Here is a 24,230-nt window from a genome sequence, read left to right on the forward strand (position 1 = left end):
TAATCTGAATTGTTTGAAGGATACCTTAACAAATAAATAAAGTGCTGCATTAAACAGGAGGCAATTCCTTCATTTTTTAAAAATCCATTGACAGAATGGGATGTTGTTGGCTCTTCCCTGGACTGACCTATCCCCTCCCTACCTCCCCACCTATACTCTCCTCTCCACCTATCTTCTTTTCTCTCCATCTTCAGTCCGCCTCCCCCTCTCTCCCTATTTATTCCAGTTCCCTCCCCCCATCCCCCTCTCTGATGAAGGGTCTAGGCCCGAAACGTCAGCTTTTGTGCTCCTGAGATGCTGCTTGGCCTGCTGTGAATCCTCCTGCTCCTGATTTGTACATTCTTGTGAACTGGAACTTCACTTTTTTACGAAAATTTGCATTTTTATAGTGCTTTCATCCCAGGTACTGGAAAGAGCATTTGTATCACAGTGAGAATAAGTAAGATTTCACATCCAAGACAACTTTAATTTCTCATGTTTATTCTTTACAAAGTGATCTATTTTAAAGAGACATGCATGCGATTTCATCGTGAGAAAAAAATGATATGTTCTTTAACAGTCTGAGAATTTTCCAGAATAGAGTTGATAATTGTTCCTGAGATTGAAGTCAGAGTGCTGGAGACCATTCAGCCCATCTTGCCTGCATCAGAGATAGATCTTCAGGTGGAGCTAATTACCCAAGTCCTGCACATTTCAGAAAATCCCTCATTTACTGATAGAAGAGTGGAGAGTGAGTTGTCATTGTACTACCGAGACACGGATTCCCTTCAAATTGTGTCCGGGTTACGATGCTGGAGATGCAGCTGTATTTAGCTAAGAGAGATTAATGGGGTAATTTTAACTGCATTTGTCCATTGCGAGTCCTGAGGGAGCTGGTCAATGCCAGTTTTACATCTGTCTGCTGACACAGGTGGGAGTGCCGCAGGTGTGTATGAGAGTCCGAGTCTGTCAACAAATGTCTGGCAACAAGTTACAGGGTATGGGGCACATGATGACCTAGTTAGTGCTGTAGCAGGCTGCCATCAACAAGTGTGCAGACATCACCAGGTTAAGCTTTCTACATATGCAACTGACACTTGGGTGAGATTGGAACAAGGCTCCCAGAACTCTGAGTACAAAAATCACTCAAACGTTTGGGGATAGCAGTAGAGTCGCTGAGCCGAATACATCATCTTGTTGTAGCGAAGTGCCAAGTAGCGAGTTTTCAAATTTTGGTTGATCACAGCAAGTTGCATAATTAAATGTTGCGGTCCTTCAGAGGGTTTCACGCGGTGTGGGTTTCAACCAGTCTAGTCAGGTTGTGATATGTGTTGCCAAACAGAGCCCCCTGAGCCTCTCGGTGCTACAGAGCTGCTGAGCTCAGTCAACCGTCATGTTGCTGATCACAGATGGGAAGAGGTCAAAGAAACCCTAGGAGAAAACAGAGATGAAATGGGCTACGCATCAAAGCCCTGCACCTTCCCACCGCTATCTTAAAGCGTCAAATATCACTGAAAACAGAAAATGTCGCTGAGGCTTTTCATCATCAGGACAAACACAAGAATGTCAAATTTCAGACAGTTATAATCATTTATGTTGCATGAGAAAAGGGTGTGGGTAGGTTGACAGAGACAGAGGACTGAACACACATTTTTGTTTGCTGAGAATAAGTATATTATGGTATGGATATATATTAAGGTCAGCATCGACCGGTTGCAGCAAAGGGTCTGTTTCCATTCTATATGACTCAGTACTCAAGTCTTGTTTAACTTTTTGAGACATTTTGCTTTTCCAGGCCAACTTGCCCACCAATGATCACATTTTCTGGTCCCAGTATAAACTGATTGGAATCATCTGAATTTCGCCATTCTTGCATTCACCTTGATGAGTGCAAAGGCAAATGGTTTCAATAACTCGTCTCTCTTTTCAGCAAGATTCAAGATTCTGTATGAATAAGCAACTATACTCACGGGATAACACGGTGAGGAGCTGGATGAACACAGCAGGCCACGCAGCATCAGAGGAGCAGGAAAGCTGATGTTTTGGGCCTGGATCCTTTTTCGAAACGTCAGCCTTCCTGCTCCTCTGATGCTGCTTGGCCTGCTGTGCTCATCCAGCTCCACAGCTCGTTATCTCAGACTCCAGCATCGGCAGTTCCTGCCATCTCTATAGTCATGGGGTAGCCATGTTGGAACCACAGGTTTACAACTGATGAGGTGTGTAGGATATAACACTGTGATAAACTGCTCAGATGTAGAGGGGTCGGTGTGGACTTAGTCAGAAGTCACACGACTTCCCTCCACTTCACCTGACAAAGGAACAGCGCTCCGAAAGCCTGTGATTCCAAATAAACCTGTTGGACTGTAACCTGGCGTCGTGTGACTCCTGACAGATTGCTAAGTTGAGTTAACTGCAGTTCACTCACACTGAGGTTAGGAGCTCATGTACGCAAGTCACAATCCAGGGACAGAAGCAGTAAATCCAGGCTTCCACTCCCAGTGTAACAATTATGCATTTGTTAAGATGCTAGACTATGGCTCTCTCTGGTGCGAGCGTGAACAATTCCATGGCACAGTTCTGAGATCCAGGCATGCTTCCCCCAATCCCCTGGCTAATATTCACCCTTCAACCAAGATCACTTAAATAAAGAATTATTCTGCTATTGTCCCATAGGATCTTGCTGCGCTCAAATTCACTACATTTCTTTCATCATAACAGTCATTACAATCTTTTTGGAAAAAAGATTTCTCTGGCTGCTTTAGTCCTCAGGTTGTGAAAGGTGCTGCATAAATGCAAGCTTTTCCTCCTCATTCTGGACTTGCGCTCACCAGAAGAAATATTTTCTCTACATCTACTCAAAGAAATTTCACATCCGATTGTGCCTCAAACTCTGGGGAAGTGGGACAGGGCAAGGGGGCACCATGTGATGAAGAAACACTGTCACAGACCGTGACCTCTTCCTGGACTGTCACTGCTATGATCTTCAGAGGGTGCAAAACGGCACGAGAGCCATGTCCTGGAGCAAACTTTCCTTGGACCCCCACCCCCAACCCTTGAGTCAGTGGCCCTCTGCTGGTTGTCCCAGGGGTGACCATTATGTGTGAGATTTGTTTTGGGGTGGGGTTCGCTGCGTTTGTACTGTTTGGCATTCGATAAACTAAGACTGTGCTTTTGCTTAGAGGGTCGACTCTGTACAAATAACAGAAGAAAACAATCCTTGTAAGACTGAGTGTCACTGCCACCAGCTGGTGGGTATAATGTACACACCGTCCACAGAATAAAACTCACACCATGAACACAAGCAGCTCAGAGCTGGCGGAGCTCATGAGCAATGGAAACTAAGCATCCTGACTCCCTGGAACCCTCCTTGACACCTGCATGCACAGAATCGTTACAGCGATACAAGTAGGCCATTCAGCCCATCATGTCTGCACTGACTGTCTGAGCATTTTAACTTAGCACCAATTTCCTGTCTTTTCCCTGTAACACAGCACATTGATTCCAATAACCATCCAATGTACCTCTTGAATGCCTCAAATGAACCTGCCCTCCACCACATTTCCACACAGTGCATTCCAGATTCAAATGGCCTGGTGTTTGAAAAAAACTCTTGCTCACTATGCACTTGCTTCTTCTTGCTAAAGGCTTTAAAACAGCGTCCGCGGCTTCTTGGCTGTTTTGCGAGTGGGAAAAGATTTCCCCGATCCACCGTCCAAACCCCACGTGATTTCAATAACTTCTATCCATTTCCCCTTCGCTTTCTCACTCCAGCAGATCTGCCCTCATCCATTTGATTTCGACTATCCCACAACTGGCACCAGGGTCTCGAGGTGCACAGGCCCTAAGCTCAGGAATTCTCTTCCTAAACTTTTCCCCTTCTCTCACTCTTTAAAAACACTTTCCAAAACCTGCATGGTCGATGATATTTCTGGTCACAAGGTCCTAATATGGCTTGGTATCAATGTTCTCCGTTAACACTCCTGTGCAGACGCTTCTGGATATGTCAGCACATATAAGATGCTATGTAAACACAAGCTGTGGCTATGACAAAATGGAGATAAACCATGGTGGGGGGTGGTGAGGAGAGCTGTGGGTGGCGTGTGTTGGAACCTTTACCTTCAATGTAATGAGGAACACAATGCATCTTAACTCGGATTAGTTGCCTCAGTTAGAATACAGCACAGGAACGGGCCCTTTGACCCACCAATCCCCTTGGCCCGTTCTTGGTCCATATCCCTCCATTCCTTAAATGCTCATGTGCTTATCTAAAAGTCCCTTAAACGCCTCTGTCTGCTTCCACCACTAACGCCAGTTCAGTTTCACAGAACCGTGCCCAACAAAGATCTATCAAAAACTGATTTGATTCAATCAACTGACTCCGATGCTGAACGGAATTTTTGGGACAGTGGGATGGGAACATCTGACATTTTCAATATGGTATTACCCAAGATCAAGCTAGGTCTAAGTTTTATGATTGTGTCCCCTTGTTTGGGGATTGCCTCTTGGATGGGGGTCTGCATTTATTTATCACCATGCCTGACAACACTGTCTTAGTGGAGGGGAGTTTGGGTAGTACAGTGAGGCTGACAACAAATAGATTCTGATTCCAGAGAGTCTCTCCGTGCTACAGCAAACCCAGTCTGTAGGTTTAAACTGAGGGCCACAGCAGCAGTGGAAGTGATAGAAACTAGTGATGCCTCTGACAGTAAGCAGCAAATACGTAAAGTCAAGCCATTTACTGCTGCATAAAAACCGAAAGAACTGCAGATGCTGTAAATCAGGAACAAAAACAACGCTGCTGGAAAAGCTCAGCAGGTCGTGAACAAAAAAGGGTCATTGGACCCGAAACGTTAACTCTGATTTTACCTTGAAAAATGCGGCCAGACCTGCTGAGCTTTTCCAGCAGCGTTGTTCTTGTCCCATTTACTGCTGGGCACTTTGCAGGTGAGACTGACCCAGTGGGGAGAAAGTAATTAAAACAACTCCACACTGGCTTCGACTTGTGAGGCCACGAGATGCAGCGCCATTTGTACGTCACTGACGCTAGGGGAATGTAACCTTCTCAATGCCCACCAGGGTGCAGAGTGGCGCTTACCTTGAACAATGTGATGGTCTGGAATACACTCGATGTACAACACATCTCTCGGATGGAGTGCATTGCCAACTGCGGGGAGCCCATGTCCAATACTTTCAGCCCAAGGCCAGAGGCGAGGATTGGGCCGATGGTAGTGCCACAGGGACTGTCGTTCTTCACCATGACATCCTGAAAGGAATTTGATTTGGAAGTGGTTTAAAGTTTGTGGAGATCGAGGTAGGATGTCCTGGTTAGCAGCTGGGATTACACAGCAGTGATTTAACACAAGTGTTCAGGATTATGAAGGGGTTAGTGGGTTTAAAACAAAGACATATTTATTCATCCTGGAGATGTCATTATCACTGTTTAGATTAGATCAGATTAGGTTCCCTACAGTGTGGGAACAGGACCTTCGGCCCAACGAGTCCACACCGCCCCTTGAAGCATCCCACCCAGACCCATCCCTCTATAACCCACACACCCCTGAACACTATGGACAATTTAGCATGGCCAATCCACCTAACCTGTACATCTTTGGACTGTGGGAGGAAACCGGAGCACCCGGAGAAAACCCACGCAGAGACGGGGAGAATGTGCAAACTCCACACAGACAGTCGCCTGAGGCTGGAATCGAACCCGGGTCCCTGGCGCTGTGAGGCTGCAGTGCAAACCACTGAGCCACCGTGCCGCCCTCAGGCCACAGCATTTTATCTCAGAATACCCTGGAGAAGGTGGTAGTGAGCCTCCTTCTTGAACTGCTGGTGATGCCCACAGCAACGTTGACAAGGATTTTGACCCAGTGACAGTGAAACAACAGCATTATTGTTCCAAATCAGGACGGTACCCAGTTTGGATGGGAATTTACAGATAATGGTGGTCCCTCTGCCTTCTGTTTTTAGGTGGTAGAGGTCTCAGATTTGGAAGGCAGTGTCAAAGAGAGCCGTGGTAAGCTGCTGCAGTCGTTGCTGTCAATGTTACACACTGCTCCACTGTGTGTTAATGTCGGAAGGGTGAATGCTTAAAATAGTGTAGGGGGCACTGATTAAGCAGGCACCTGGATGGTGTCAAGCTTTCTGAGGCTGTGAGATCTGTACTCATTTAGGTAAGTGGAAGGTAGTTCAGCACACGTGTAACTTACGATGTCGTTATGGTCCCAGCTGATGGCACTACTGGACATGTCAGAAGTCAGTTGTCCTTTTTCCCAGTAATAGCCTTTACAGATAATCAACCCCAGAGAAGTTTAACCCTTGTCTACACTCTAATTTCTTATTCAACTGGTAAGGTTGCAAATGTTTCCTTTCGATGACATTAGACACATTCGCTGGATGTGGTGATGGCGCACCCAATGGGCTGAACGGGCTACTTCTAATCTCACATTTTATGTGATCCTCTCCATCTCACCTTGAAACACAGGACAGTTCCAAGGGGGGAAAAAAAACCAGATGATTTCTTTTTCAGTTATTTTGAGGCCGCTAAAGAACACATCTGCTGATAAGCATTTTTTTTTAGAGCTACACTTCCTATGTCCTCTCTTTCTCTGGGTAATCATTGTGCAATTTAGAAAACACTTCAACGATTATCTCACCAAGTAGCTTGTCTCTTCATTTAGCTTACATTTCTTGGAAATGCTGCTTTGACCAACACCAAAAAAAAGCTTCTAACCCTCAAAAGGAAAAAAGTTATAGAACTGAAAACCTATCTGCCTCTACACTGTAACATAGATTTCCCAAAAATCAGAAGGTGGGCTACTCAAGGCAGAACTCCCAGCCTCTAAACTGAGTACTAATCTCGTCAATTCCATTAGGGGTTCTTGGGTGATGGCAATGCTCAAGATTAGCTCCATTTCCCTCAGTCAACGAAACATTCAACATGAACATTTTAACTGCTTCCCATCCCCCTCCAGCACACCCAGCCTTACAGGGAATGAATTCCAAATTTCCACGACACTTCCATCATTGTCCAGCAGACCTGAAATTGGAGGGAAGATGTGGGGAAGAATGGAGAGCAGTCTTACCTGGAGTGGGACACCCACGCGGTTAGCAATCTCTCGCACTATGGCTGCAGTCACAGCATTTGATGCATATCGTTGGTTACTATTAAATTTAAGCACTGGTCCCTGAGATAAAAATAAAAAGGGGCATCTTTAACAAGTCTCATGAAAGCAGCAAAAACGTATGGGCTGACTGGTCCACAGACTACAACCTACCATCATCCCAAATAAAACTGCATGTAACCAGGAGACTATACTGAGTGTGATTCATTGAAATATGATGTTTCCATTACTCATATTCCAACTTGTATCAAGTCCCATTCACCAATCAGCCCTGTCCAGGACCAGAAACTGGCTCCCAGCAAGCAACACCTCCACTTTAAAATTCTCACCCCATTTTATAAATCTCTGAAGCCTTACCAGGTTCCGAGGCCTGGCCTCATGAGCATCAACCAATGCATTCAAGACAGATGGCTTTATAGAGGTTTATAAAATCATGAGGGGCATGGATTAGATGAATGACAAGGGTCTTTCCCTGGGATGGGGAAGTTCAAAACTAGGAGGTGTACTTTTTAAGGTGAGACGAGAAACATTTAAAAAGGACACGAAAGGCATCATTTTTACACAGAGAGTGGTTTGTGTGTGGAATGAACTGCCAGAGGAAGTCGTGGAGGGATATGGCAGGTGGGACAGGTTTAGCTTGAGAACATTGTCAGCATGGACTAGTTGGACCTAAGGGGTCTGTTTCCATGCCATATGACTCGATAACTGATGGGCCCTAAGCTCTGCAATTCCCTCCCTAAAGATATCCAACTCTCTCTCCAACTTCAAATCTCTCTGTCTTCCCCAATATCTCTGTATGTGGCGAAGTCATGGTTTAGTGATATTGATAAAACTAGGGCTGGGGGACACTGTCATATGTGGCCTGCCCCTAATCTGGTGACTAAGCTGAGGAGGCATTTCTTCATTCTGGTGGCAAATCTTTGGAATCTCTGGGCGTGCTCTCATTTGGTATGTTCAATACAGAAAAAAGAGATTTTTAGATTCTAATAACATCAAGAGAAATGGGGCTAGCAGAGGTAGACATCCAGCATAATTGAACTGAATGGTGGAGTAACTCTATGGACTTCTCGTTGCTAACTTCCGAAAACACTGCTGTGAAGCATCTTAAGGAATTACGACATTCGAGGCACTACAGAAAATTCTATTAGAGCAATGTGAAAACATTCAACAGGCCAATTTCAGCAGGCATTGAACACAGATTACTGCTTATTTGAACAGGACTTCGTATGTACATGTTTGTGTGGCATGTGGGGCCATGGTATGTGTGTGGGGTGTAGGAGAAGGGGTGGCTAATGAACAGAGGATCCCTGACCTTAAATAACTTCGTTTCTTGCCTTGAGCCCTGTGAACTTTCAGTACAATTCTGAAATCCAGCATAACAAATATGAAATTTTATTTAATATTATTATGTCAATGCAGGTATTTAAAAATACAATCGGTTCACTAGTTTGTAAAGTGAGGCATGGGACTCAAGTCTCATTTGTTCGGTCAATGTTAAAGTCCCATGGCACCACTTAATGAAATGTAGTACTTTCCCAAAGTGACTCCTCGAACACGACTTCCTCAATGATGGTGTAGCAATTATTGAACAACTAATCCAGAGACCAGGAGTTGAAGTCCCACAACAGCTGCTGGTTCATTTCTTTTGGCTTTTAAAACATTCGCAAAAGCAAAGAGTGAAGTCCAGTCCTAGGAGCTTCATTCTGGTGGCAAATCTTTAGAATCTCTGGGGGAGCTCTCATTTGGGAAGGATACTGAAGAGGCCTCTGTTTGAGTGATCTAGAATCTTGAGAATGTGAATTTAAATCCTGTTACTGTGTTTCAGGCCCTGAATCCAATTTCAAAAGGCACGTAAGTAAACCCCTAAATGGGATCACTCAGACTGATTGTGAAGTTGCCAAATTGTGGCTAAAGGTTCACTATCACTGCTCGATGAGAGGCTTTATGGAGAACGATGTAATTGTTCCTGGAGCTGTGTTTCAACTTTACAAACATCAAGGCAACAAATTAGCAGCAGCTCTGAAAGAATCAGGAGGTAACTGAAATGACAAAATTACACAGTAAATTATGGAAAGCATTGTGTGAAAGGATGGTAGGAGCATCTACAAACAATAACCTACAAAGGGAAATTGGTGAGATATTTGAAAAGGAAGAAAAATTGCTGGGCTACATGCAATTGATTAAGGGTGTGGGACTTACAGTCGGCTCTGTTAAACATGATAGTTGCGTTCTGTGCAACATCGCGTTCAGAAAATCACACTTAGAAACAACGAGCCTTTGGAAAAAGTGGAGTTAGGGCAGACCACCAAATAAAAATCAGTCAAAAGCCGAACACAAAGGATAGCACATTTTGAATTAATGTTTGATTCATACCTAATAATGATATTTAACGCGTTACCTTGAAAAACAGTCAAGATGACTGGATGGGGGAGGAAGTTGTACTGTACTTCTCATAGAACACACTTCATGGACAAAGTCCGCGAAACGATCATGTGATGTTGAACATCCTCCTCCGTGCACCCAGACCATCGCGTTGTCACAAATACAAGTTTGCATTTTAGAAACAGCGCTCCCCTACGCGTCAGTCGCATTGCAGCTAGTTTGCCTTGAAGAAACACGTGTTATAGCAGAACTGACGGGATTGGACAGCTCTTCCAAAGAGCTAGTACAGGCACGGGCCGAGTGGCTTCCTAATTTGCTGCCTCCCTGTCTCACTGCGTTGTTGAAGGGATAAATCTAGGTCAGGGCAAGAGAGGGCCCTCAGTTCTATTTAAAAGTACCATGAGATCTTTAACATTTGCCACAACAGCTGAGGACATGGGCAAGGTGGGGGTCAGGTTTGACAGAAACAGACAAGGTCAAAAATCACATGACACCCGTTATAGTCCGACAGGTTTATTTGAAAACACAAGCTTTCAGTGTGTAGCCCTGTCTTCAGCTGACACTCCAAAAACTTGTGTTTTCAAACAAACCTGTTGGACTATAACCTGAGGTTGTGTAATTTCTGACCTCATGCACCACAGTCCAACACCAACACCTCTCATCAAGGCTACCAGAAACAAACAACTCAATGGGACGTAACTGAAGCAATTCACTTGATTAGTTAAAAGAGAAGACACAATTCGAACGCTCAGTTTGACAGAAGGATTCAGAAGCTCACTCTTACAGGTTTGGAGATGTTCGACAGGTGTCAGTAAAGCTCACCTTGTGGAGGGCTGGCCTGTGATTTTCCTCGTGTTTGTCTCTGGAAGTATTCAAAACACAAAGTCAATTTCACTCCAATTCTGGGAGTCGTTTAAAGCTGGGGGTTTTCATTCTATTTCTGAGGACATCCCATACCCTTCTGCACCCTACAAACCGCACCCCACATCACAAGCAATTTATGAACTCTGTAAAAACAAATTTTTTTTTTCAAAAGAGGCTCTCTTACTTATAAGCCAACTGTGTAGGTTAGATGTGTTAATCAAGGGAAATGCCAGCTTACAGGGATAGGGCGTGGGGGCATAGGTCTTGGTGGAATGTTTTTACAAAGGGTTGGTCTGGACTTGTTGGGCCAAATGGCCTGTTTCGACATTGTGGGGATTCTAAAGAAAAGGCTTTGTTTTTTCTATCTTAAATGGAGCCAGAGTCCAATGAAGCACTGCTTCTTTATGATTTCCATCATTACTGATCTAATCAATAGCAATGCCACAGCATCCTGTAAAAGTAGAATTGGAAATGGAAGCACTCACACATAGTTGGGGTGTACAGCATGTGCCATGTCCGAGCTGATCATGAATGACTTGGGAATAGCTTCCTCAAACGCAGTCAGGTTGTCGAAACTGGAAGAGAGACGACGCAAGACTAACTCGGTCAAGGAGGAGCCTGCTCCGTGAGCACTCTGGCTTCCCACCTTTTAACAACCACGAGGGGCAAGGTAGGGGCAAAAAGAACAAGGTTAGAAAAGTGAGAAAGAACCTTGGACGCTGAAAGTAGAGACAAAAACAGAAACGGCTGGAAAAACTCAGCAGGTCTGGCAACATCTGTGGAGAGAAAGCAGAATTAACATTTTAGGTTCAGCGATCCCACTTCAGAACAGTTCTGCAGACTGGCTCTTGCATTTGAGGAAGGCACTATACAAATGTAAATCTATCCTTATTTCATCAGTGCAGGTTCAGACAGGGAGATGCCAACTTCGCTGGTTCAACTCCCACATTGGCTGTAGTAGTTCATGCAGGCTCTGCCTCCTCACTCTAACATACAGTAGACGTAGTACCCCCAAAGCTCTGTTATCAATGATCTCTCTCAAACAGACTGAAATTCCCATGATGCTTTGTGGATTACAGCTGGCTTTGCTTATTAAGTTAGCATAAGTCAATGCTGCGACCCTTTGACCTTCACCCATCTTACAAAGCATTCACACAGAAACAGGCCATTGCCCCAAATGGTCAACACTCATATCAATGCTTCAAACCTTTCCACTCCTCCATCTCATCTTATAACCTGTCATTCCCAACATATGTGTTTCCCCTTGAATTCCATCCATGTTACTCACTGTGGGCGTGAGTTCCACGTTCTCATCACTCTTTGAGTCAAGAAATTTCTCCTGAATTTCTGATTGGATTTGTTACTGTCTTAAATGGATGGTCACTAGTTACAGAAGCATAGAATCCCTACAGTGTGGAAACAGGTCCTTTGGCCCAACAAGTCCACACTGACCCACAGAGCATCCCACCCAGGCCCATCACCCTATGATAACCCACCTAATCTACACTTCCCTGAACACTACGGGCAATTTAGCCTAGGCCAATCCACCTAACCTGCACATCTTTGGACTGTGGGAGGAAACCGGAGCACCCGGAGGAAACCCACGCAGACACGGGGAGAATGTGCAAACTCCACACAGACAGTCACGGGTGGGTGGAATCGAACCCGGGTCCCTGGCGCTGTGAGGCAGCAGTACTAGCCACTGAGCTACTGTGCCATCCCACAAATATCTTCTCACACACAAATATTTTCTCATTGTCCGTCCTATCAAATGAACCTACCTCTTCGTTGTCAAATAGTGTAACCACTCGGATATTGCTGTCCTCAGCCAGTGTGCCTTGCTCCTCAGATGATTCAATCAGGGCCTGTTTAGGATACAGAAATGGCTCTTACCACAGAGACACTAAAAACAGAGAGCGGAAAAGCTGTATGCCACTTGTTCCCCTTGAGATAGAAGGCTGTGGATCAGCATCCCAGGACTTTTACTTGTGTTTCTGCTGTGCACAGCTCAGTGGGAGACTCGAATCTGTAACCTTCTGACAGGGCACTGGCTGCCTAGCCACGGCTGATACAAAAGCAGACGGCTGAGTCAGTCTCACACCAGTGGTGAGAAACTAGAGAGCACGGCCAGGGACAAATCAATTCCCACTTCTACAGTGCCTTTAGTACAGAACAGCATCCCAAAGGAATGCCAAATAAGATGTGGCACAAGCCAAAGAGCTGATAATAATCTGGGTGACTGAAACTTTGGTCAAACAGTTATGTTTTAAGGATTAATTTAAAAAAAGACGGAGAGGTTTATAGAGGCAATTACAGAACTTAAGGTGAAGGTGCTGGTGAGGTGAAGAATTTGGGGGATGTGCAAGACACCAGGATTGGAGAAGTGCAACAATCTCAGAGAGTTGGAACAGCAGAATGAAACTACAGAGATAAAGGTGACATCACAGAGACATTTGCAAACAAGGATGAGAATTTTAAAACCGAGATGTTGTTAGACTGGGAGATAGTGTGGACAGTGAGCCCAGTGCTGAGTGAACATATCCAAAGTAGAAAGCGACAGGGCAGGACAGTCCACAGGTGGTCTAAACAGCTAGTGAACAGAAGACCAACAGAAACACCACTATTAGCTATGTCATTTATGATTAAAGTTGGAGTTTTGGAATTCTGTGCAGCTGGTAAAATAATTTATACTTATTTTACCATGTTAAACTGTGCTTTAGATGTTAAAGTCCTTCAGAGAGGTGCCAACAATGTGAGTTTGCCACTCAGCCACATAAAATAATATGGGATAATAATCTTGGAAGTTGGTTTGAATTTGCAGTACAAACGAGAGACAGAGGTGTGGGGCAGGAATTCCTGAATTGTGTTCCTTTTTCTTGACTACGTCCTGAAGTAGGTTAATGCACATTACCTGCAGGGCACAGTAACAACTGTGCAAGTTATCCAGTCGTGGGGCAAATATAAACTCTTTGAAAGCACCACCCAGAACCTAGAGGGAAGAACAAGGCAGCTGGTGAAGCACAGTGAGAACAGCAATGACAACACCACACCCACTCATCAAATGTAAAGAGCTTGTGTTTGCAGTGACTGCTCACAGTGCCCAACACAGCTACTAAAAATGAACTAAAGCAACATTTCCTTCTCTTGTAACATGATGAAAGAGAACAAAAGAGTGAGGGGATTGGATCTTACAGCCCCCGCTGGCAGACAGGAGGGAGGGAGCCCATCACCTTCTCAGCCACCCAGCCCATTCCCCATATATATTTTTAATCACCCTAAACCAAAACAAAGAACTGTGGAAACTGGACTGAAAAAGGTTGACTGGACTCAAAGTGTTAACTCAGTTTCTTCCTCCACAAATGTTGCCAGGTTAGCCGAGGTTCTTCAGCTATTTCTGTTTTTATTTTTCATCGACTTGCTCAGATACATTTCTGAAGCAGTTGGGCCCTGAACCTGGATCTCCTGGTTCAGAAGTAGGGACACTACAACATAACATGCTTGGAGTAAGCAGGCAGAAGAGAGTAAGTAGACGATCATTTTAACCAAACTGGTTAAAGGAAGGTAAATACTGTGCATTAGAGGCACCTCTCTCTCACCCCTACAAAGGTGATATCTTACCACCCGTAATTTCAAGCCTGTCTGCTTCACCCTACCAACCATCCCTTCTGCTGGTCCCTACTTGTCCAAATTCCTGTCCAAAATCCAGGGTTTACTGGATCCAGCTGTCTTCATCCCAGGGTAATCACAGCAGTGCCCATTACTCGCTTGCTGCTCTGCTCACGCTGCCAGTCAGGTTGGCCGGCAGCTTGACGACAGCGCATCCTCCTACCAACCCGTGTGTCAGTGTGCACGCACATGCCAGTGTGTTTGGAAATCCTGTTCACACCTACTGAAGGCCACTCCCACAATTGCTGCAGAGCAGCCTTCTTTTATAAACATCTGGCATTTTATCTGGGCTCGGACATCAAACAGGCCACCAGCACCATCACCACGGCGTGCCCCCCCCCACAACCCCCCCCACAACCCCCGGCTAAATTCAGTTCAGTTCAGTATTTCAGGTCCATGATCTTTCAAAAGGATCTGAAACATGAACTGTCATGCAGAATCCCTATTGTGTAGGAGCAGGCCATTTGGCTCATCAAGTTCACACCAACCCTCCAAACCCAGACCCACCCTCCTACCCTATCCATGTAACCCTGCATTTCCCAAGGCTAACACACCTGGCCTGCACATCCCTGAACACTACAGGCAATGTAGCATGGCCAATCCACCCTAACCTGCACATCTTTGGACTGTGGGAGGAAACTGGAGCACACCCGTGCAGACAAGAAGAGAATGTGGAAAGGCCACACGGACTATCACCTGAGGGTGGAATTGATCCCGGGTCCCTGGCACTGTGAGGCAGCAGTGCTAACCACTGAGCCACTGTACTGCCCACTCTGCACAACTGCTTTCTTCACAGTTTAAATGTAACTCATTGCCAGGGTGGTCAGGTCAGCATTTATTGCCCAGCCCTAAATGACATTGAGAAGGTGACGGTAAACCAAACTGAAACCATTTCAAAGGTCAGTTAAGAGTCAGCTGTAGAGGTGGAACTGGATAGTACAAAGGTGGCAGATTTTCTTCCTTGAATAAAGTTGGTGAACAAGATGGATTTTTACAAGAATTCACTACTTTATTGGTTGTCCTTATTGATAATAGCTTCTTATTTTACATTTAATTTTTTAAAAAATTCATTCGAGAATCATGAGCATTGTTGGAAATGTTGCATTTATCCCTGTTTTCCAAAGGGCCGTTAAAATCAACCACATTGCAGTCACAGAGGCTGAAGGCTCTGGAGTTTACTGTGTAAGACTGACTACTACCTTTACGACATCAAAACAGTGAATATACTTTAAAAGCACATCATTGAGCGCAAAGTACTCTTCACCTGCATTGTGGGAGAACAGTGGCATCGTGATAATGTCACTGGTTTAGTATTCCAAAGGGCCAGGGCGAAGTTCATGTTCTGGGGACAAGGGTTCAAATCCCATCACATCAGCTGGTGGAATTGAAATTCAACTAATAACCCTGGAATTGAAGTCCAGTCTCAGCGATGGCGACCATGAACCCATAGTCAGTTGTTGGTAAGACTCAGCTGGTTCACTTACATTCTTCAGTGAAGGAATTCTGCCCGGCATGGTCTGGACTACATGTGACTCCAGACCCAAAACAATGCGGCTGACTCTAAACTGTCCGTTGACTCCTCAAAGCTGTGCAGCAGCTGGGAAGCTGTGTGCTCAAGGATCAGTGAGTCAACGAGCAGTTTCTGCTGAAGAAGCTGCTGTCACACATGGACCTCTCAGTCCACGCAGCAGCCAAAACAAAATCACAGGAAATGTTCATCAAGAAACAGCATAGCAATTCATGCAGAATCATACAGATGTACAGCATGGGAACAGACCCTTTGGTCCAACTCGTCCATGCCAACCAGATATCCTAAATTAATCTAGTCCCATTTGCCAGCATTTGGCCCATATTCCTCTAAACCCTTCCTATTCATGTACCCGGACGCCTTTTAAATGTTGTAATTGTACCACCACCTCCTCTGGCTGCTCGTTCCATACATGTGCCACACTCTGCTTGGAAAAGTTGCCCCTTAGATCCCTTCTAAATCTTTCTCCTCTTACCCATGCCCTCTAGTTTCGGATTCCCTTAACCTGGGAAATAGGCCTTGGTTATTCACCCTATCCATTCCCCTCACGAATTTATAAACTTCTATAAAGTCACCCCCTCAGCCTCCGATGCTCCAGGGAAAATAGCCCCAGCCTATTCAGCCTCTCTCTATAGCTCAAACCCTCCAACCCTGACAACATCCTTGTGAATCTCTTCTGCATCCTTTCAAGTTCAACATCTTTCCTAGTTAGTTAACTTAGTTCAAGGGCAATTAGGAATGGCCAACAATTGCCAGTCGTATCAGTTCTGACCACATCCAATGCAAGGATAGAAAAGACCTTGTGATTTCATAAAGTTTCTAAAGGCAGTACATGAATGTAAGTCACTCCTTCTTTATGTTTTATTTTGTTCTAAACTGCACCATTTCATGCTCATTCTTACCATTCAATCATCATCAATTCACCATTCCAACAATGGCCTGCAATGGTCACACTGTCTGATGCTTCTCACTGGCAGAGACTTACCCCAGGCTGAGTATCGGCCAGACACAGCTCAAAGTCTATGATCTTGTCCACATTCACTCCCAACTGAGCACAAAGCAGGTTCAACAGGACTGAGTGGTGCTTCTCTGACTGTAGATGGAAACAAATCAACAAAAGCTCAGCGGCACACAATTATTACGGTTCAAAAAGGCTGCTTGGCCCATCCCAGAGGGCAGTTAAAAGTCAACCCATTTGGTTTGCTAATGTCCTTTAGGGAAGGAAACTGCCATCCTTACCTGGTCTGGCCTAACTCCAGACCCACAGCAATGTGGTTGACTCCTAACTGCTCTCTGGGCACTTAGGGATAGGCAATAAATGCTGCCTGGTCAGCGATACCCTCCTCCCGTTAATGAATAAAGAGAAAAAAAGGCTTGACATTCAACTCCTAATCCACGAATCCATCGTCGATTGTTGGAAAAATTCATCTGGTTCACTAATGTCTGGCGAGCGATGCCTTCATCCCGTTAATGAATAAAAGAATAAAGGAATAGTGGGGTATGTTGACTTACCATTTGAGTGGCATCGCAGGCATTTCCAGCAGATTTCACTCCCTGTTCTAGCTGCTCCTGTACCGCTGTAGCTATGATCGGAACACTTTGAAGGATATGCACAATTAGCATTCAGCACAAACACCAACGCACTTTCAGAAATACTTGAAAACATAGAAAACTGCCCATTAGTGTTACCAACTGTGATTAAAGGTGCTCTTGAGGATTCTGTCACATAACTTTCCCCCAATCTCCACTCATTGGTTGATCACACACCCAAGCTTACGATGTACTTTGTATACAATTGGAAAGCAAAAAGACTCATTAACCAACTGGGTATTGTCTGACTGTCAGCCAACGTTATATTTCTCCCACTTTCAATACTTTGACATCTGGTAAATGGAGGTGATGAATAAAGCTTTTGAAAAGATTGATTAGTTTTTGCCATGTGATTTTCCTCCAGGATTGGACACAAACAGTGTCTTGGAGACTAACTGGCCACCCTATCACAGATTTCAGGTGAAACTGGCAGTCAAAGTTTGATATAGATATCTGCTAAATACTCATAGGAGGAGCAAAGATGCCACATACTCCTTGGAAAGTAAGTGTCCAAACTGGGTAAAGGACCAGAGGTACTTAGGGGAAGAATAGTTACACAAATCATCGCACTTAATAATGCAGGTTAATAACACTACTTAAAAAAAAACAAGGGTTCGTACTAATAGAGAGAGAATTGAGTTGCAGAAAGTTGTGTTGATCTCATGTCAAAATTTGCATTAGGGTGAATAGCTGTAGTCTTCATATTATAAAAATGACACCAGGGACTTGAGCAAGTACAAAAAAAAATGCAAGAATTATAGCCGAGCTGATTGATTTTCTGAAAGAGCTAACCGAAGGCTGGAGAGCCTGATGCTCTCTCCCTGAAAAACTGAAAGATGAGCCGGGAGGGGTCTTTAAAATTAAAGAACGGGCGTGGCAGAGATAATGTAGGGAAAGAGGTCTTACTTAAATGGAAGTCCAAACATATAAATAGAGATGGTCACGAATAAATGCAGAAATTTACTCAGTTAGTGGTGACAATGTGGAACTCCCTACTGAATGGAATATAGTGAAGGTAAACAGTATAGCTACTGTTTTAAGGGAAGTTATAGAAGGAGAAAGGAATAGGAGGATATGATAATTGGATGATTAAATGACAGGGGACAGGGAGGGGTTGTCTTTACACACATTACAAAAGCTGCCGATTGCATCAGCTTACAGGTGGTTCTCCTTGTTGGGTCCGAAGTTGTCATTAATCTCTCTCTGCAGGTGGATGGCCAGGTGAGGGATGCGAAGGACTGGATCAGCCACATTGATCAGGCGATGTTCCACTTTGTCTCCATTCTAGAAGCAGAATTCAGGCAGAGAGATCCAAAGCAAGTCAAAATTGTCCTGTCAAATTGTACGCAGCAGGATGGAGACAGAGGCTGCAGCAACAACTTGAGACAAAGTGCCCTGAGGCACTTCACAAATTCCTTTTGCTCTTGCCGATGCGAGGATACAGAAGGTGGCTAAAACCTTAGCCAGAGAGGAGGAGACACGTAGAGCTTGGAGAAAGAAGTCAAAAGTTCAGGCCTCGCTATCTGAAAGGCTAGTCATAAGTGACAGAAATTGGAATGCGCAAGGGGCACTCAGGGATCTTGGAGGGTCATAGGTCTATTGGAGGTGACAGTGATAGAGGGGAGAAGGCAAAGTTACAGCTGTTTTAGAAAACAATTACGAGAATTTCAAACGCGAGATGTTTATGCACTAGGGGCTACTGCAGCCAATGTATCTAACCTACCTTCACCACAACCCTGCCGGCTACAGTAAGGTCACGGTCAAACCAAGTATTCCAGATTCCACCGCCGTAACACTCCACTCCGACTTGCAGGTAACCCACTTGCGACTTCTTTGACCTGAGTTTCACCTGGCAACAGAATGATATTCAAACAAATTCAATGTTTGCTCATATTCATCAGGTGCAGGAGCAGAAACGGGCCATTCGGCCCATCGAGTCTGCTCCAGTATTCAATGAGATCGTGGCTGATCTGATCATTTCAACTTTACTTTCCTGTCTCTTCCCTAAAACGTTTGATTCCCACATTGATTAGAAATGTTTACCTCAACCTTGGGGATACTCAATGACCCAGGTGCAATACCCTCTGCTGTCTAAAGAATTCCACAGATTCTCTGCCTTCTGACAAAAAAAAATCCTCCTCGTCACTGTCCTTAAAGTTCTTTATTCATTCATGGGATGAGGGCGTCTCTGGTCAGGCAGCATTTATTGCCCATCCCTAATTACCCAGACGGCAGTTCTGAGTCAACCACGTTGCTGCGGGTCTGGAGTCACATGTAGGCCCAGACCAGGTAAGGATGGCAGTTTCCTTCCCTAAAGCACATTCGTGAACCAGATGGGTTTTTCCTGACAATGGACAATGGATTCACGGTCACCAACTGACTCTTAATTCCAGAGATAATGGGAACTGCAGATGCTGGAGAATCCAAGATAATAAAGTGTGAAGCTGGATGAACACAGCAGGCCAAGCAGCATCTCAGGAGCACAAAAGCTGACGTTTCGGGCCTAGACCCTTCATCAGATGAAACGTCACCTTTTGTGCTCCTAAGATGCTGTTTGGCCTGCTGTGTTCATCCAGCTTCACACTTTATTACCCTGTCTCTTAATTCCAGAAAGTTATTGAATTCAAATTCCACCATCTGCAGGTGGGATTCGAATCAGGGTCTCCAGAACATTATCTGGGTCTCTGGATTAATACAGCAGTGATAATACCACTAGGCCACTGCCTCCCATATAAGTGCAATCCCTTATTCTGAGATGATGCGCTCTGGTCCCATACCTTCCCACAAGGGCAAACAGCTTTTCCACATCTATCCTGTCAAATCCCCTTAGAATCTTGTATATTTCAACAGGGTCGCCTCTCATTCTTCTTCATTCCATCAAGTACAGGCCCAACCCTGGGCGGCACGGTGGCTCAGTGATTAGCACTGCAGCCTCACAGCACCAGGGACCTGGGTTCGATTCCAGCCTCGGGCAACTGTCTGTGCGGAGTTTGCACATTCTCCCCGTGTCTGCGTGGGTTTCCTCCGGGTGCTCCGGTTTCCTCACACAGTCCAGGCTAGGAGGATTGGCCATGCTAAATCGCCCGTAGAGTTCAGGGGTGTGTGGGTTATAGGGGAATGGGTCTGGGTGGGATGCTTCAAGGGGCGGTGTGGACTTGTTGGGCAGAAGGGCCTGTTTCCACACTGCAGGTAATCTCATCTACTAAACCTTTCCTCATAAAACAGTCCCTCAAAACCTGACATCAGCCAAGTGAACCTTCTCTGGACTGCCTTGAGCTAATCACTGAAACTATGGAGTAGTCTCAAACCTGTCCACCAGGCACAGTGGAAGCAAAGAACAATACAGCACGGGCAGAGGCCCTTCGGCCCTCCAAGCCTGCACCAAAACATTTTTCCCTTCCATACTAAAACTGTCTTCACTTACAGGATCCGTGTCCCTCTATTCCCTTCCTTTTCATGTATTCGTCCAGGTGCTTCTTGAAAGTTGCTATTGTATCAGCTTCCACCGCCACTCAACACCCTTTGTGTGAAAACCCTACCTGGCACATCTCTTTTAAACTTCCCCCTTTACATCTTGAACCTGTGCCAGTGAGTATTTGACCCCTCTACCTGGGAAAACTTCCCACCCTCTCTATGTCATTCACAATATTATAAACTTCTATTTGGTCACCCCTCAACCTCCTGCATTCCAGTGAAGACAAACCCAGTCTAACCAATCTTCCTTCACAGCTAAAATCCCCTACACCAGGCAACATCCTTTACTGTACCCTCTCCAAAGCATCCACATCCTGCTGGTAGTGTGGCGACCAGAACTACATGTAATATTCCAAGTGTGGCCTAACTAAAGTTCTATGAAGCTGCAAATGTGGCACCAAGCTCAAGAACAGGCTGAGCTGTTCCCTAACTGTCCCCAGGGGGATGTTTGGAGTCAGCAGATAGCGATCAGAGTGGAGCAGGCACATGCATCCCAACATTCAGCTGGAGAAGGTTTATGCCCATCCAGTGCTGGAAGGTGAGTGAGTGGCCTGATAATCTAACAGTGGACAAGTCAAGATGGGCAATGGTGAAGGACAGCTGTCTTCAGCTGGAAGTGTTGACTGGATGATCCATCTTGGTCTCTTCCAGTGGTCCCCAGCATGGCCAGTCTTCAGCCAATTTGATTCACTCTATGTGATGGCAAGAAATGACTAGAGGCCTCAGACTGTGAGCTGTGACAAAATTCCAGTAATAGTACTAAAGACATGTGCTCCAGAACTTGCTGTTCCTCTAGCTAAGCTGCTCCAATACAGTTACAACACTGGCATCTATCTAACAATGTGGAAAATTGACCATGTTTGTCCTGTACATAAAGAGCAGGACAAATCCAACCTGGCCAATTACCGCACCATCAGTCTACTCTCGATCATCAATCAAGTGATGGAAGGTGTCAGTAACAGCGCTACCAAACAGCACCTGCTCAGCAATGCCCAGTTTGGGTTCTGCCAGGGCCACTCAGCTCCTGATTTAATTACAGCCTTGGTTCAGACACTGAGAAAAGAACTGAATTCCAGAGTGAGGTGCGCGAGACAGCCCTTAACATCAAGACTGCAGTCAACTGAGTGTGACATCAAGGAGCCCTAGCGAAAATGGTATCAAGAGGAATCAGGTTGGAGTCACACCTGATACATTGGAACATGGTTGTGGCTGTTGGAGGTCAGACATCTCAGCTCCAGGACATCTCTGTAGGAGCCCCTCAGGGTAATGTCCTAGGCCCAACTATCCTCAAATGCTTCATCAATGACTTTCCCTTCATTATTAGAGGAGAAGTGAGGATGTTCGCCAATGATTGCACATTGTTCAGCACCATCAGCAAGTCTTCAAATACTGAAGCAGCTCATGTTGAAATGTAACAAGATCTGGACAATATCCAGGCTTGGGCTGATACTTGGCAAAACATTCATGCCTCACAAAAGCCAGTCAATGGCCTTCACCAATAAGAAAGAACGTTAAATATCACGCCTTGACATTCAATGGTGTTACCATTGTTGCTAGCCCTGGGGATTACCATTGACCAGACACTCAATTGGATTCACCAGGTAAATACAGTAACTACAAGAGCTGCTCAGAGGCTAGAAACACTGTGGTAAGTAACTCACCTCCCGACTCCCCAAAGCCTGTCCACCATTGTAGAGATTGTAGAAAGCATAGGTCGACAGATTTTGGAAAAGTGTGGACGCAGTAGGGTTGTTGTAATGGGTGACTTTAACTTTCCTAATATTGATTGGAACCTCCTTCGAGCAGAAGATTTGAATGGAGCTGTTTTTGTAAGGTGTGTTCAGGAGGGTTTCCTAACGCAGTACGTTGACAGGCCGACGAGGGGAGAGGCCATTCTAGACTTGGTGCTCGGAAACGAGCCGGGGCAGGTATCAGATCTTGTGGTGGGAGAGCATTTTGGTGATAGTGACCATAACACTCTCTCATTCTACATAGCTATGGAGAAGGAGAGGATTAGGCAGAATGGGAGGATATTTAATTGGGGAAGAGGAAACTATGATGCGATTAGACACGAGTTAGGAAGCATGGACTGGGAGCAGTTGTTCCATGGTAAGGGAACTATAGACATGTGGAGATGGTTTAAGGAACAGTTGTTGGGAGTGATGAGTAAATATGTCCCTCTGAGACAGGCAAGAAGGGGTAAGATAAAGGAACCTTGGATGACGAGAGCGGTGGAGCTTCTAGTGAAAAGGAAGAAGGTAGCTTACATAAGGTGGAGGAAGCTAGGGTCAAGTTCAGCTAGAGAGGATTACATGCAGGCAAGGAAGGAGCTCAAAAATGGTCTGAGGAGAGCCAGGAGGGGGCACGAGAAAGGCTTGGCAGAAGGAATCCGGGAAAACACAAAGGCATTTTACACTTACGTGAGGAATAAGAGAATGGTCAAAGAAAGAGTAGGGCCGATCAGGGATAGCATAGGGAACTTGTGTGTGGAGCCTGAGGAGGTAGGGGAAGCCCTAAATGAGTTTTTTGCTTCTGTCTTTACGAAAGAAACGACCTGTGTAGTGAATGAAACCTTTGAAGAGCAGGTGTGCATGCTGGAATGGATAGAGATAGAGGAAGCTGATGTACTGAAAATTTTGTCAAACATTAAGATTGACAAGTCGCCAGGCCCGGATCAGATTTGTCCTCGGCTGCTTTGGGAAGCGAGAAATGCAATTGCTTCGCCACTTGCGAAGATCTTTGCATCCTCGCTCTCCACTGGAGTCGTACCTGAGGACTGGAGAGAGGCAAATGTAATTCCTCTCTTCAAGAAAGGAAATAAGGAAATCCCCGGCAATTATAGACCGGTAAGTCTCACGTCTGTCGTCTGCAAGGTGTTAGAAAGGATTCTGAGGGATAAGATTTATGACCATCTGGAAGAGCATGGCTTGATCAAATACAGTCAACACGGCTTTGTGACGGGTAGGTCATGCCTTACAAACCTTATCGAATTTTTTGAGGATGTGACTAGTAAGGTTGATGAGGGTCAAGCTGTGGATGTGGTGTATATGGACTTCAGTAAGGCATTTGATAAGGTTCCCCATGGAAGGCTCATTCAGAAGGTCAGGAGGAATGGGATACAGGGGAACTTAGCTGCTTGGATACAGAATTGGCTGGCCAACAGAAGACAGCGAGTGGTAGTAGAAGGAAAATATTCTGCCTGGAAGTCAGTGGTGAGTGGGGTTCCACAGGGCTCTGTCCTTGGGCCTCTACTGTTTGTAATTTTTATTAATGACTTGGACGAGGGAATTGAAGGATGGGTCAGCAAGTTTGCAGACGACACAAAGGTCGGAGGTGTCGTTGACAGTGTAGAGGGCTGTTGTAGGCTGCAGCGGGACATTGACAGGATGCAGAGATGGGCTGAGAGGTGGCAGATGGAGTTCAACCTGGATAAATGCGAGGTGATGCATTTTGGAAGGTCGAATTTGAAAGCTGAGTACAGGATTAAGGATAGGATTCTTGGCAGCGTGGAGGAACAGAGGGATCTTGGTGTGCAGATACATAGATCCCTTAAAATGGCCACCCAAGTGGACAGGGTTGTTAAGAAAGCATATGGTGTTTTGGCTTTCATTAACAGGGGG

General features: G+C 45.3%; 1 protein-coding gene across 4 annotated transcripts in view; it reads right to left on the reverse strand.

Moving 5' to 3' along the window:
- Nucleotides 1-445: 445 nt before the first annotated feature.
- Nucleotides 446-24,230, reverse strand: part of dnpep (aspartyl aminopeptidase) — a 57,291-nt gene continuing 33,506 nt past the window's right edge. For all 4 annotated transcript variants that reach the window (XM_059647555.1, XM_059647554.1, XM_059647557.1 and 1 more), the window contains 11 exons: nucleotides 18,860-18,985; nucleotides 18,296-18,420; nucleotides 17,059-17,143; nucleotides 16,532-16,639; nucleotides 13,264-13,341; nucleotides 12,134-12,217; nucleotides 10,838-10,998; nucleotides 10,311-10,350; nucleotides 7,068-7,169; nucleotides 5,075-5,242; nucleotides 446-1,410 (listed from right to left, as the gene is read on the reverse strand). In XM_059647555.1, the coding sequence (XP_059503538.1) occupies nucleotides 1,360-1,410; nucleotides 5,075-5,242; nucleotides 7,068-7,169; nucleotides 10,311-10,350; nucleotides 10,838-10,998; nucleotides 12,134-12,217; nucleotides 13,264-13,341; nucleotides 16,532-16,639; nucleotides 17,059-17,143; nucleotides 18,296-18,420; nucleotides 18,860-18,985 (1,128 nt within the window). In that variant the 3' untranslated portion in view covers nucleotides 446-1,359. The remainder of the gene's footprint in view (nucleotides 1,411-5,074; nucleotides 5,243-7,067; nucleotides 7,170-10,310; nucleotides 10,351-10,837; nucleotides 10,999-12,133; nucleotides 12,218-13,263; nucleotides 13,342-16,531; nucleotides 16,640-17,058; nucleotides 17,144-18,295; nucleotides 18,421-18,859; nucleotides 18,986-24,230) is intronic.

Source organism: Stegostoma tigrinum, chromosome 7, assembly GCF_030684315.1.
Source record: "Stegostoma tigrinum isolate sSteTig4 chromosome 7, sSteTig4.hap1, whole genome shotgun sequence".
Lineage (NCBI taxonomy): Eukaryota > Metazoa > Chordata > Chondrichthyes > Orectolobiformes > Stegostomatidae > Stegostoma > Stegostoma tigrinum.